General features: G+C 41.4%; 1 protein-coding gene across 3 annotated transcripts; it reads right to left on the bottom strand.

The window, feature by feature from the left end:
• Nucleotides 1-82: 82 nt before the first annotated feature.
• Nucleotides 83-14,785, bottom strand: kcnn1b (potassium intermediate/small conductance calcium-activated channel, subfamily N, member 1b). Of its 3 annotated transcripts, none has more exons than XM_054790540.1 (10): nucleotides 14,673-14,785; nucleotides 9,593-11,994; nucleotides 9,047-9,466; nucleotides 8,880-8,975; nucleotides 7,171-7,589; nucleotides 5,420-5,561; nucleotides 4,083-4,193; nucleotides 3,393-3,520; nucleotides 3,143-3,212; nucleotides 84-796 (listed from the first exon to the last, which is right to left on the bottom strand). In XM_054790540.1, exons 2-10 carry the CDS (start codon nucleotides 10,553-10,555, stop codon nucleotides 509-511), a joined length of 2,637 nt encoding a protein of 878 aa, XP_054646515.1. In that variant the 5' UTR covers nucleotides 10,556-11,994; nucleotides 14,673-14,785; the 3' UTR covers nucleotides 84-508. The 3 variants fall into 3 exon arrangements, with proteins under 3 accessions (XP_054646516.1, XP_054646515.1, XP_054646514.1); XM_054790539.1 differs by lacking the exon at nucleotides 14,673-14,785 and having other exon boundaries at nucleotides 9,593-10,570; nucleotides 11,851-14,668; XM_054790541.1 differs by lacking the exons at nucleotides 8,880-8,975; nucleotides 14,673-14,785 and having other exon boundaries at nucleotides 83-796; nucleotides 9,593-14,668.
• Between the last annotated feature and the right edge of the window lie 27 nt (nucleotides 14,786-14,812).

The raw sequence follows: 14,812 nt of genomic DNA, 5'->3' as shown, positions 1-14,812 counted from the left end.
GCACATGAACTGCAAAAATGTTCTGAGCCTTTAATTGGTCTCTTAGTCTGAATTAAACCACTGCATATAGCTTTTACTACAGCCAAATAATGGCAACACAGCCTATACATAAAAATATACATCAAAAGAATAACCAAACAACTCCTTTCAAATGTCATGGAAATGACCACAATCACAACCATGATTTCACAAAGCACGAGCTTATTGAGCATTGAAACAATTTTTGTTTATTACATATTTATAATAGTGTTAGGTGTAAATCCTCAAAATAAAAAAAAATACAAATCTCTGCCCATTTGACTTGTTTTTTTGTTTTTATTTACGGCAACAGGGCATTTTGAGTGGAGGAAATGAAGGAATAATGAGCTGCCCTTCCTGTTATCCTGACTTCCCTTAAATATTATACTGCTCTCTATTCATGCAAGTGAACCTGGAAAGCACAAAATGTACATACTGCATAATAGTTCCCAAAATGAAAAGTTAGTTTAGGTCAAAAAGGTCAAACAAATCAGCCGTACGGCGTATGTGATGAGGTGGGGCCTGCAGGACAGAGCGGCTTAGGGGGAACAGAGCAGCACTCTGAGCTGAGGGAGGACGACAGGAAGTGGACACGACAGGCCAAGTCATCTAGGAAGTCTTTTTGTATCTTGGTTATTGCTTGAGAGAGCACGTCAGGCAGCGAGTGCATGTTGAGAAGCATGAAGTCCAGTTTGTTCTCCAGGGCCACAATCCTCCTGTCCAGGTCCTCGCTTCGATGCTGCAGATCCGACACCAGATCGTACATCATGTTCTGAGTCTGCAGAGCAACACGCGGAGAAACATGTGACCTCACTGGGCAAGGAACCACATTGGGGAACTTACAGCAGGCGTGTCCAAACTTTTTCCACTGAGAGACGCATACTGGAAGCGAGGGCCGCTTTCTTACATTTTGTGCATTAAAGATGCTACAAGCAATACAGCGTAGGTCAATATGTGCTAAGCTATCTGAGAAAAACCCACACATCATAGCTTTGTGTTATAGGTGAGAAATCCAGTTAGCGTCATGTCTAATAATATACTGGATCACATTAAGAATTAATTCATTTTATTTTGACAACATGTCAGGAGCCAATAAAAAAACAAGCCGAGGACCGAAATGGCCCCTGGGTCGCACTTTGGACACCCCTGACTTGCAGTATTTGGGAAATCTTAAAGGATTTTGCACAATGTCAGTCAGAAGAACTAAACAGAATAGAATGGAATAGGCCTTTACTGCTACTGTGGCGCCAGCAGGCTAACTCAGTTGGTCGCACCGCAGATTATGGTGCAGGGAATCGGGGTTCAAATCCCAGTCAGGGTCGCCTAACATGTGATAGGGAGTTGCTTTCCCAGTTGGCGATCAATGTGGCACAATGTAGGTAGGGACACCCCCCTCAACATTATTTATGGGCCGCACGGTGGTCTAGTGGTTAACACGTTGGCCAACACAGTAACAGCCTGGAGATCGGTTCGATTCTCCGTTGGGCATTTCTGTGTGGAGTTTGCATGTTCTCCCCATGCGTGCGTGGGTGGGTTTTCTCCGGGTACTCCGGTTTCCTCCCACATTCCAAAAACATGCATGTTAGGTTAATTGGCGACTCTAAATTGTCCATAGGTATGAATGTGAGTGTGAATGGTTGTTTGTCTATATGTGCCCTGCGATTGGCTGGCGACCAGTCCAGGGTGTACCCCGCCTGTCGCCCGAAGTCAGCTGGGATAGGCTCCAGCATGCCTCCGCGACCCTAAGAGGAGAAGCGGTATTGAAAATGGATGGATGGACGGATGCTACTGTTGCAGGAACAATGAAAAGCAATTTAGCATATTATGTAAAAAGTACAGCACACCAAGCTATACCTGTATGCAATAATGGAAAAACGACAGCTATATACCAAACATCAAACCTATACATACCAGGATGTCCAAAAACTGAAAAATCAAAGCATGCCAGGGGCCACTTTGATATTTCTATATATTCATATTTTTAATTAAGTAAATGCTCAAAAAATACACATTTTTTCCTCTTGATATTGTCTTTTTGCTCTATTTTTCCTTTTTTTGGTTTAATTTTATTTTATTTCTACAATGTGCCATGAGCCAATAAAAAATAGCAAACCACGAGCCAGAAATGGCCCCCGTTCCGCACTTTGGACACCACTATATAAAATGACGATGCATGGAGTCAGAGGTGATGTCAGAGAGATGTTTTAGGCATGTAGTATTGCCCTTACATTTTTATGTAAAGTGGTATAAAATATATGGGTTGGAGTGCAGTGATGGTTGATGAAAAGTCTTTTTCTTCAGCACCTTGTTTTTTTCTTGACTCTCAGCATATTTTAAGAATAAAAAATAACTAACGAATAATAAACTATATTATTAGATACCGTGTCATTAATTTGTGGCGGCCAGCCTCAAATCCATTTGGATTTGATCAAGGCAATCCCAATGACACTATTATTCCTTCATTAAATCATTAAATACTTCACAAGGGATTTTTTAAAATGTGCGTTATGGCAACTTCACAGAGGAGAAACAAGCTTACATTTGAAATGTCGGTACCCTTTTCAGCTTGAAAAACATTATTTGGATATTTTAATAGAGTTTTTTATGTTCATAGTGACTAAATAAACAGGTTTCACGATTAATAGAACAGTAATGAGCTTAGCATCTTTTATTACAGCTTTTATCTTATACTACATTTGCAATTCAGCTTTCACAGCCCTGCAAATTTGCATATTTTTGGTACCCCCCCCCAAAAAAACGCATTTTGTCCATGTTAACTCATAATTAATTGCACTTAATCGCAGCTAGAAATAAGTTTTTATCTATAACAAGTAGGGATGTAAATCTCTTTGTGGTAAGTGTGTGAGGCATATTGACGGCTTAAGCTTGGGTTGAGAGAAGCGGAGGGTTCTGGAGCTGAATCTAATCTAATAATTCCAACTTTTACTGCAAATGTTGATCCGAAATCTCTAGCAGGAGGGTTTGGAGACTGACGGGGGAGCAAGCTATAAGTCAAAAATAGACATTTTCTGTGGCGTGCAAATCACTCGCGTTTTTTTTCGCCATTCTCCGGTGGTTCCAGAACATAACCGCTGCAGAATGCAGGGATCTACTACATACATACCTTTGCAAGATCAGCAATGGTGTTGGCCTGGTCAGTTAGTTTCCTTTGATCCATTTTAACTTTCCGCAGTCTTAAAGATAAAACAATAATGCATTGTTGGCTTTTATCCTTTTCATAACTTAAGACATACCGTACAGTAACTTGTTTGCATTTTAGCTCAAATGGCATACTCATATTGAAGAGCTATTCAATACCAGCGAGGTTATTAAAAATCAATTTAGAATCTGTTACATGACAAATGCATACGCACTGGTGGATGGCTTGCAGGAATTTACGCTGGTGGTGGCGCACTCTTGCACCATCAACTTTCTTCACCAGCTTGGTGTGCTTGTAGATCAGCCATGTCTCCCTCAACACATTGGCTGCTGTGTTTTTTATCTGAGGGTGACAATTCATTCTTTTAAGATCAGCACAGAGAAGGGGCGTCACAAGAGCTCTCGTTGTGAAAAAAAACTGTCTTGTGGACACAAGGCCTGGCACGATAGTAAATACATCATCACACAATAAATGAAAATGAACTGATAATTTTCCCGGCTTCAATATATTGCCATGTGCATGCGTGTCTGTTTTCCTTGTCTCCCGCCTCCACACAGGCTGGAAGAGAGTTCACTCTGGGCATTGGTTTCAGCACCTTGCCGCGTTTGTTCCATACAACAACGGCATGAACAAAGCGAGCCCTGTTGTCAGTCGTACAGTCTCTTTGTCTCAGTGGGTGGAGGCGGGGCCGGCAGCGTACACACAGGGTGCAGAAGGGTGTAACATAGTAGGAATTACAGTAGCAGACTGCAATTTATTGTCATATAGTTTTTATCATTTTTCATTGTACCATTCTTAAAAGTAAAGTTCAAATCTCATGTATCGTCTCGTGACCCCCCCTAAGACAGAGGATCTTTTCTGTCATGTATTTGGGGATTAAAAACAAAAAAAATCCACAGCAGACCTTTTTATAGAGCTGAGTATCCATCATGAAGTTATGGACGTGCTTCTCAGCTCTGGTGAGTTCGGACTTCCTTGCAACCACAGCGACCACCAGTGCTGTACAGCCTGCTCCCTGAGGACAAGAGCGGTAAATACAGTAATTACACCAGGCTCTGTGACAACGTGGGTACGAGTATACTATTATAGCTGCTAACTATAATCCACCATTTATTGTTTATTGTACCAATGCTTCATTTTATTTGCCTCCCAATAATAGGGGAGCAGTGCATTTTGTATAATTCACATCCCTGCAGTATTTATTAGGGTTATGTACTGTATAAGAGCAGGCGTGTCCAAACTTTTTCCACTGAGGGCCACATAGTGAATAATGAAAGCATGCAAGGGCTACTTTGATATTTTGTAAACCAACACATGTAGATATGCTAAAAATTATATATATTTCAAGAAAAAAAATGCATCTCAGCTTTGTCAAACAGGTGAAAAGGCCTATTATTAGTATAAACTTCAGTCTTTGCTCTTTTCCCCATTTTTACTGTTGCTTTTTGCCCAAATATTTCAACTTTCTTCTTAAACCAACCCCTGTCACGCATCCAAAGCAGCGCCACAAAAAAAACCCAGCATGAGCATCCTCGCAAAACAAACCTCAGCTCCTCCGCAATACAAACCTCCGTTTCTCCCAAATCAACCAAAGCTGTCCGTAAAATCAGCAATGTCTGAACATCTTGGATCGGACTGGCATCCTGGATCGGTATCTGCGGGTACTTAAGACTGCAATATCGGTGTTGTATCAGAAGTGAAAAAGTTGCATTACCACACCCCTAAGGGACACATTATGAATGTTTTTTCTTTTTTTAATCGCCTGTGCAACCAAAATAAGACATATAGATGTCAGTCCTGTGAGGCAGCATTTTTCCCTCAACAAAAAGTCTGAAAAAGATTAATTACCTTATATTTGGGGTCTAAAAATGAACGCACGCAAACCAACAGGTGGTGCCAAACAATATCTCATGTAAGTCAGAGCTTTTCTTCCCGTCACTCACATACAGCAGCTAAGAAAGCAGCTGTCAAGCAGGTAAGAAATATTAACCTTTTTTAAAACTGTCATCTACCAGCTGTTCTTTCATTCAAAACATGATTTTAAAACAAAATATCTAGAGTGCTAACAATCATATGATGAATGCATGAATGAAGAGTGAAAGGTAAACAGGCAGTTGATAAGATGCTGTACAATATTGCAGTGGCAGTATCGTGGTAGAACGTTATCAAGTCCGTGACTGCATCGTTTTTCTACCAGGTTTATCATCTATGAATGTCTTTTTCTGGAAGAATAAATCTTACCATGATTCCTGTTAGCAGGCAAACTCCCTTTCCACAATACGTGTGAGGCACCATGTCGCCATAGCCGATGGACAGGAAGGTGATGGAGATCAGCCACATGGCTCCTAGGAAGGTGCTGCTCACCTCCTGTGCATCGTGATACCTTTCGGAACACAACACCTCCTTGTCAGTAGTGCAGCACTGAAGAAGACATGTACAATGTGGAAGGCGGTGGGTGGATTGATCCAAATATTGATAGTATCAAGGGTAGTGTTAATATTAGATCGATACTAGTGTGATGATATCGATATTTTTCAGCTCTATGTTTATTTTCACAAATATTCTTTTGTTGATATTGTTACATTGTTATGTTGTTTACAAACTCAGGAAATAATTTCTTGGACACAGGAGGGCTTTGGGAGCAAAAAAGAATAGGATTTGAATGACAGCCTCAGTTTGTTATTCATTTGTTCCAAAAGGTTAGATGAAAACCGAAACGTACGAAAACCGAGAGGCAAATTTTTCCATAGGAAAGAATGTAAATCCAATGAATCCGTTCCAGACACCCAAAAATAGAGTACATGACCTGTATATAGAGAATAATTGTAGTCTTACAGGCAGAAAACAATGCAAAGTAATTCTAAATGATGAATGGATGGAACTTATTGTTGATGCGGACTGTTTCTCACCTTCTTTAAAAAATGCTGGCACTCGCAGACTGCTTTGGCCCCATGGTACGTTGCTTAGCAGACGCACTGAATAAAAAAAATGCACGGACGGCGAGCTAGCAATGCGTGGGGTGATTAGGTCGGGCACTTGATTTTGTGGAAACAACACAGTACAGGCAAACGGACTGGTTTGTTACGTGCAATATTGCATGGAAACCACAACTGTGCAAAATTTGGGCAAACATTTTCGACGAAAACTGAATAATAAAATAACAAGGCTTGACTGTAGTAGTTTTATTTATCTGTATATGTTTATTATTTTATATTATTAGTGTGTATTATTATTTGAATTATTACTATATTATAGTATTTTGCACTATTTACTTTATTTTGCTCAAACAACTGTATGTAATAAAAAGGGAATATTTGTATTAATTTATTGATGTTGTTACATTGCCCTATATTGTTGTATTAAATCACGAGTGTCAAATTCAAGATTCGGACCGCCATAAGCCTGGAAATAATGCACGTCAAAAAGACCATTTTTTAAATTATTTTACTATTGTTTTTAGTATTATAATGTATTTTTATTTTATTACAATTGATTTAATTATCATTATAACTTATTAATTATATTTTTAAATATATCATGTTAGGTAAGTAAAAAAATAAATTTAAAAATATCAAAAAGACAATCTTTCTTGCTAAATGGATTTGTTCTGTCAATTTTGACAGAAAATTTGTACTGCATGCTACTGGACTTTTTTGTTATTGTTGTTTTTGTCAAACCCCATTTACAATTAATACCACAAATAGTTGTATACTGAAATTACTGCTTGGGACCTTGACCTTTTTATTTCAATGTAAATTGGTTGGTAAAATAATACAAAATGAAAATCCTAATGAAATGTGCAATAACATCATGAGGTGATGATAAATTTATATGGTTTCACAGTTACAGGCGGCCCTCAGAGGGTCGCAAAATCATGCAGTGAATTTGAAAATGTTCAAGTAAAACGTATCAATAGGCCTATCAGTATTGGTATCGTATTACTTGACCCGCCCCGAATGTGTGTCGTGTGATACTGTGTGTAGTGCTGATACCTCTCACATATGCGCACAGTCCATGCCGCGATGATCCAACAGGACACACTGAACACCAGCAGCACGGTGCCAGGGCAGATGGTCATCAGAGTCTTCATGACAAAACGGGTGTCGAAACTAATCTTGTTGAGCGCCCCGATGCTGCGAGACGAAGCATCCGTAAAGAGCTTGCTGTGGAGCAGCATGACCCGGCCAATCAGATAGAGGCGCAAGAACATGGGGATGGACAGGATGATGTCCACGTCGGCGTCCGCTACCGATGTGGTGTAGCTGAAGGCCAGTCGAGCAGTCCAGCTGAAGACATACTGGCCCGGGATGGGATGGATGGCACACACAAGGAGCTCCAACGCAACGAAGAGAACTCGCTCAAAGGTCACGGCGATCCTCCAATCATCTGCACCGTTGTCCACCATGAACAGCTGAAGAAACAATAAACAGTTTGAATCTTTTAGTGCTTCACTGTACACGGAAATCATATTTCCTTCATCGTGTTTTATGAATCAGATTTCTTGTGGCTCTCGCGACATCGCCCCTCCCCGTGCTTGTGTGTGACAGAAGGAAAGGCGCTGACTTCCTCGGGGAGAAATTGTGTGTCTCTATTTGTGGTGTGTTGATCGCTAACGAAAAGGCGTTTTGAGCCAGCTCTTTGAAGTGAATCATTTCTTATTATTGTCTTTTTTCCCCCTGTTAAAGACGCACGTGATTGGTGAAAATGTGTGGTGCATGTATGTCGACACTAAGAAGGGGGAGGGAGAGCAAGATGGAAAGGTGAGGAAAATGAGCAGCCGGAACCAAAAGCTGAGGCACTTTGTGTTTCTGAATGCCAATCTTCACGAAAGCCCCGACAAAACTGTTTCCTGGATGCTGCTTTTTTTTTTTGTTTTGAAATGCTTAATTTATATTTGCTTGTGTAATGTTTTGTTGATATTGTGTTTTCTTTTTTTTTTTTTTTTACTACCGTTGGTAGCTTTTAGATTGTGAGTGCGCTGTGCGACTCATGCGTGCTAAGTGCTCTTCATGTCAGGCTGTCGTACCCTTCACTCACTGGGGACGTACGTGTTTGGGCATCATATGAGGGTCGTGCAGCCCACTCACTTCGATTGCAAGATGGGCCTATTGGCTTCCTGCTGCGCCTAAGTCTATCGTGACCAGGGGAACCAGAGCGTACAGCGGGAAGAGCAGACCGCCGTGGCCGGTTAAGGTGCATTAATGTCAGATACGCGATGTGAGCAGCCGGGAGAACCAGACTGTACAGCTGGAGGAGGCGCCCGTCACGGGAGGAGCCGCTGCCGTTGCCGGGCAATGTACACAATGTACTTTTAAACTTGCGACACACGCACTCCTCCTCTGCCTTGCCCTTGCGACCTGGATGGCTTGCATGCAATGTTTTCCTGCGTGCACGCTGACAATAATTGCATCCCAGTTTTCTTCCTACGGGCTGACTGCGGGTTTGAAAATCCGTTCGGGCCACGTGCTTCTCTTGTGATTTTCCCCATTTTTGCAGAGCACGTACGTCAGGATGTAAGGCCACCTTTAACTATAACATGTATGGGGGAAAAAACGAAAAACAGCGCCACCTGGCAGATCACCTGTGTGTGTGTTTTTAGGTGACCATACACAAAATATTGATGAAACCTTTACTGCAAGATTATCTTACTGTTTACTAGATTAAATGTTTGTCGGGACAGTAAATGTGTCCAACCACTTACCTGTATTTCCCTGGCATGGTACATTACAATGAGAGACAGGAGAATGGCAGTAGAAACACTAATGAGGCCTTTCAGCACATAAGAATAAATGGAGTCCTGCAAAAGAGGACAGAAGCATGAAAGAAGTGAGTGTAGGAATCCAGCATGTTCCATAGGTGACTGAATACCTTGCTGTAAAATCCTCTGGACAGCTCCGTCTCAATCACCATGACAACGATGCCGAACATCCCACACACTAAGGCGTAGTCACTCAGCTGTTTACGTTTGCCAAAAAGAGCTCTGCGTTGACCCAGTCTGAAGCTGATGTCCTTCTTCTGTGGTACATTATCTTCCTCCCTGGCGGCGTTGTCACTATTTGCCTTACTTGAATCTTCCCTGATGACTTTGGAGAAGGCGTCCTCCAGGAGGGCGCTGTGAAGAAGCTGCTGGCCCGACTGGAGTTCCGTCAAACTGGATCCTAATGTGTCATGGCTGGCCACCGATCTCACAGCATCCCCGTTGCCGAGGACACCGCTTCCTGTGACTTCAGAGGGCGTGATGTGTTTAGGAGAACAGCGTCTGAATCCGCTGAGATGCTGAGTGTTCGTCTGCAAAAGAAAAGTCAGTCGGAACAGGACACTCTTGCAATACTGGAGGGGTTTGGAAGAAACGGACGCTAACTGCGGTTCCACTGTAAATTTAAAAACTTACATGCGTATTATAACTTCCTGTACCTGACTTTGCCGCGGTCTCGTTGCCTCCCCCGCTAAGCCGTGGTGGTCAAGTGAACTACAGTGACTGGTGGAGAATGACTGGACCACGTTCTTGACGTGTACTGGCCTGGTCGGATGGTTGGATGAGAGATGGCGGCACTTGAAGATGAAGGCGGGGTCTCCGTGCGACCTCCAGGTTTCGTCACCGCTGACAGAGTAACGCGTGTGTTGCTTTTCACGATGCTGAGTCATTTCGCTCGAGTTGGGCGGCCCAATGATGGCAGGCTGTGAGTGTTGGAGAAGCTTCCCAGGACATTGGCTGGTGGACAGGGGGATGTTGAACAAGTTGGGTTTGGTGTCTTTGAGATGATTGAAAGGTTGTGAAAGTGCCCTCTGACCTTCTTGAGGCATAAAAGTACCGTGCACATGCTTTTGGCCAGCACTGCTTGCAGAATTGGGCGGAAATGACAGATTCTTTTTCTGCACGCGACAATCTTGGACTGAAGTGTGATTTGACTGTGGTAGAGAGATGGATGCCCTCGAGTGTTGTTGCTGTGCGTCAGGACAGGAACAAGCACATGTGTCATTGTGGTTTCGACGTCCCATCGTGCTGCTGGATGAATCACCTCCTTCGTTGCTAACCTGGCCACAAAGCAGCAGCCAGTCCTGATTGCTCAGCTGTGATACACTCGCGTTTTCAGTCCGCAGCTGTGACATCATCTCACCACAAACCTTTGAGGATGGAATGACTCCATTGGACGTTTCATGGGGTGCTGAAGGAGCACAGCACAGACTTGTCTCCTGTGTTGGTGAAGTTGCTTCCAAGAGGCTTCCTGAGTATCGTTCATGCATCCCCTCCGGACTTCTGGTCCGGGGTGACTGACCCCTTGAAGAGCAACGCTCATGGTCACCATCACGGAACACCTGACCCGTGCTGTCCAGGCGGCGGGTGGCATTGGTGGGTTTAACCAAAATCAACCTCATGGCATCCCTGCTCAGCTGAAACACAAAAACACTTGTTTTTCTTATTTTACTATTACTCTTAACCCATCACAGCATGCTAGAACACGAAGTTGTGTGACATGCTGCACCATCATAACCTCCAGCACTCAAGGAGTTAGGGCAAGCAAATTTTCCAAAAATTACAACTTTGTTTTGTTTTTTTTTCAAGAAAGTTGCAAAGGACTGAGAGATTTCAATGATTTTTTTAATGATTATTTGAAGAATTTGGAAATGTGACTCTGGAGGCCATCTGCGGCCTTTAGCTCTTTTTTTTGGCCAGTGCCATAAATCTATATTATTAAACACAACCCACCTATGAACACCAATCAAAGATGTTAAAACCCACGATTTAAGTCATTCCCAAAAGCTTTGGGCCCAACTACAGTATACAATATTTCAAAAGGGTTGTCAATCATTTTGGGCCTAAAACGTTTTGTCAAAATGTTTTTGATACTTTCCTGAAAAAGACCCCATTCACCAAATAAAAATAGACTTTTACAAAAAAATTTACAGCTAATTTACAGTGGATCCCCACATGTTCACAGATTTTGGATCAAAGCATTATGCTTTGTTTATGGGAAAACCCACAATTTGGTGCATACAATCTCCACAATTAGGTCAGCTGTAATTTTGCAAGAATAAAGTTGAAAGAGAAAGAAAAAAGTTGTATTCTAAGTTGCAATTTTCCGAGAATAAACTTGTAATATGAGGGGAAACATTACCGAAGAGAGTTAATAGAGTTGAAATAGTAAACAAAAAATAAGTTACTTTTTAAAGGTCAGAAATATTATGAGAACCAAAACAAAAGAGAGTTGTAATTTTTGGCAAATTCGGTTGAGGAAGAAGTTACAATATTATGGGAATAAAGTAAAAATGTTAAAGGAATAAATTCATAATATTACGAGAAGATAATAGAAATTTTCAAAGATTATTAAAGAGAAAAGTTGAAATATTTGGAAAATTAAAAAAATACATAATAAAATATAGGCAAGAGAAAACCAATTAATGTATCTGTAAAAACACACAGTGTCAAAAACAGAGGCGCCCCTCTTTGACTGTGTTTGCATGCTAAACACGGAAATCAGAGGTGTGTCATAATAATTATACACACCAGTCTAACATTCAGACATATTTTCATGTAATTTGTCTGATACCAAAGTAAAAGAAAACAAATAAAATGATGATATACAGTACCTGGACTTATGGTTCAGTGTTCAAAGATCACAACCCGTTTAGTCCAACAACCCTCCAAAATCAAATCCACAGGTGATCCTTACCTTCTATTTGTTCTTTTTCTCCAGAGTTGTGGAAGGTTCCCGCTTGGAGGTGCTCCAGAAGAAGAGTGTCAAGAAGAGGCGAGGGAGTGGGTGCTTCCTCCTCTTGTGCGCACACTTGATAAAAGGTACTTTGGAGACGCTCTCCTTTGAAAGTAATGATTAGAATTCAGCCTGAAGAAAAGGATAAGCAGGCAGCTGGCCTGCTAAAGGGCTGCCATGCAAATAGGTGGCAGTGGGGAGGGAGCAGGGGACAAGTTAAGATGCAAACAACCGCGTGTAACATCAGACAGGACAGACTGTGCAAGTGCAAGATCACAGGTATCAGTCGGGACCGGATCCACTGATCACCACAGAGGATCTGCTTGCCTTCAATGCAAAATGGCAAATAAAAGATCAGTTGCACTTGTCATTGATGCTCCATGGTTCAAAGGCCTTTGCCGTCTCTTATCTGCTCCGACACAAGAGCACGGCTGGACAAAAGTGTCCAATATTAAATCAGCTTGTGAATGAATCGGCGCCGTGAGAACAAGGCCTCTTCAGATTTGTCTTAAAAGAGCTACAAAAAAAAAAAGGAGCAATATTTAAGCACAGACAAATCCCAAAATACAACTGTGATGCCTATCTCTGATAAACTGCATTTAAATCTACCCTGGATACATTAAAATCTACGCAACATTACAGTAAGGGTTTGGTTTATTTTGCACATGCGAAACAACATACAGTGGTGTCAAAACGTGTTTGCACCCTTCCTGATTTCTCATTTTTTTGCACTTAAATGTTTCAGATCAAATACTGTAAATGGAAATATTAATCAATGACAACACAACAGAACACAAAATGCAGTTTTAAAATGACAATTTTTATTATTAAGGTAGAAAGGAAATCTAAACCTACATGGCCCTGTGTGGAAAAATGGATAGCCCCCTTAACCTAATAACTGGTTGGGCCACCTGTTGTTCGTTGTTTGGGCCACCCTTAGCAGCAACAACAACAACTCAAGCGATAACTTGCATTGAGTCTCTTACAGCACTGTGGACGAATTTTGGCCCACTCATCTTTGCAGAATTGTTGTCATTCAGCCACATTGGAGGTTTTCTAAGGTCATGCCACAGCATCTCAATAGGATTCAGGTCAGGACTTTGACTAGGCCACTCCAAAGTCTTCATTTTGCTTTTCTTCAGCCATTCAGAGGTGGACTTGCTGGTGTGTTTTGGATCATTGTCCTGCTGCAGAACCCAAGTTGGTTTCTGCTTGAAGTCACGAACAGATGGCCGGACATTTTCCTTCAGGATGTTTTGGTAGACAGCAGAATTCATGCTTCCATTTATCACCGCAAGTCTTCCAGGTCCTAAAGCAGCATAACAGCCCCAGAACATCACACTACCACCACCATATTTTACTGTTGGTATGATGTTCTTTTACTGAAATGCAGCGTTACTTTTAGGCCAGATGTAATGGGACACACACCTTCCAAAAAGTTAAACTTTCATCTCATCAAACCACAGAGTATTTTCCCAAAGGTCTTGGGGATCATCAAGATGTTTTCTGGCAAAATTGAGACGAGCCTTAATGTTATTTTTGTTCAGCAGTGGTTTTCATCTTGGAACTCTGCCATGAAGGCCGTTTTTGCCCAGTGTCTTTCTTCTGGTGGAGTCATGAGCACTGACCTTAACTGAGGCAAGTGAGGCCCTGCAGTTCTTTTTCCATGTTTTCACCATTTGTGAATAATGGCTCTCACTGTGGTTTGCTGGAGTCCCAAAGCTTTAGAAATGGCTTTGTAACATTTTCCAAACCGATAAGATCTCAATTAATCTCAGTTATTTATCAGGGGGCCATGTAGGGTTGGATTTTTTTTTCCTCCATTAATAAGTTCCATTTACTTTGTAAAAACTGCATTTTGTGTTCAGTTGTGTTATCATTGATTAATATTTAAATTAGTTTGATGATCTGCATGCAAAAAAATATGAACTCACGAAGGGGGCAAACACTTTTTCCAGAGCACTGTATATTAGCAAATTGGTTGAACATACAAAAAACATGTTACTCAAAAATGTTGAAGTGTGCAAGTGTAAATTTGATGTATTTCAATGCAACTTTATGAAGCATCCTCATAGTAAATTAAAACCATTACCAAAAATAAGTATTTTCTTTGTCACCATTGTCTTTAGTCAGTCTAGCACAGGAGCGCAGGTGCCCAGAGTGTGGCCTGGGGGCCATTTCCAGCTCGCGGCAAATTCTAAAAATATAATTAAACAAGAAAAAAGCAGCAGCAAAAATGGAAAAAAGGGCAGGAATTTTCCTGCGTCCAACATCAGTAGCAATGGCGTGCTGCGAGAGGCCTTCATATGCAGCTCAACTATCCCACCACGTTCAAAGAGCGAAAGTTGTTTTGCCTTTGCCATCAACAGACCATGACAGAATGAATACCTGACAGAAAATGACATTGAATCCACATTTTTGCCAAGATTTTGGCTTTTAAAGGCTGTGGTCTTAAACTTTTGATCAGCTGATCAACAGTCATTTTTCATTTTAATGCTTGTTTGCATTAAACTGCTTAGTCAAAAATTTTTGTCTCACTCCCATTTTGTTCCTTTTACATTTTGAAGCTCTACTTGGAACATCTAAGATCCAACAGTGCAAAATGTAAATTCTTGCAATTTTTCAACTGGTCTTAAAATTTTGATCAGAAGTGAGTATAACTTCTTATCATTTCTACACGCGTTGCTTTCCCAAATATCAAAGCGGCCCTTGCATCCTTTCATTTTTCAGTATGTGGACTTCGGTGAAAAATGTTCGGACACTCCTGGTGTAGCAGTACTCACTGTCAAGCACGAATGAAGCATGAAGCAAAGCAACAAAGCCTGCAAGTCTGCTGCCTCAGCAGCTTAGAGTGAATGTTGCTGTGCTGTAAAAAACAAAAAAACTTTGTGAGCAGCAACCACTGTAGTGAAACAAATTATAT

Source organism: Dunckerocampus dactyliophorus, chromosome 10 (assembly GCF_027744805.1).
Source record: "Dunckerocampus dactyliophorus isolate RoL2022-P2 chromosome 10, RoL_Ddac_1.1, whole genome shotgun sequence".
In the NCBI taxonomy this organism is placed as follows: domain Eukaryota; kingdom Metazoa; phylum Chordata; class Actinopteri; order Syngnathiformes; family Syngnathidae; genus Dunckerocampus; species Dunckerocampus dactyliophorus.
The sequence above is the reverse complement of the archived record's forward strand: the minus strand, read 5'-3'. Positions and strand labels throughout refer to the sequence as shown.

Bases quoted from the DNA above. Each gene is read 5' to 3' on its own strand.
- kcnn1b (XM_054790540.1), bottom strand. From the start codon at position 10,555: ATGAGGTTGATTTTGGTTAAACCCACCAATGCCACCCGCCGCCTGGAC. The intron at 7,590-8,879 runs GTAAGTGGTTGG...TTGTTTCTTCAG, and splicing joins ACCATGCCAGGGAAATACAG to CTGTTCATGGTGGACAACGG. The intron at 3,213-3,392 runs GTGCGTATGCAT...TTTATCTTTAAG, and splicing joins TTCCTGCAAGCCATCCACCA to ACTGCGGAAAGTTAAAATGG.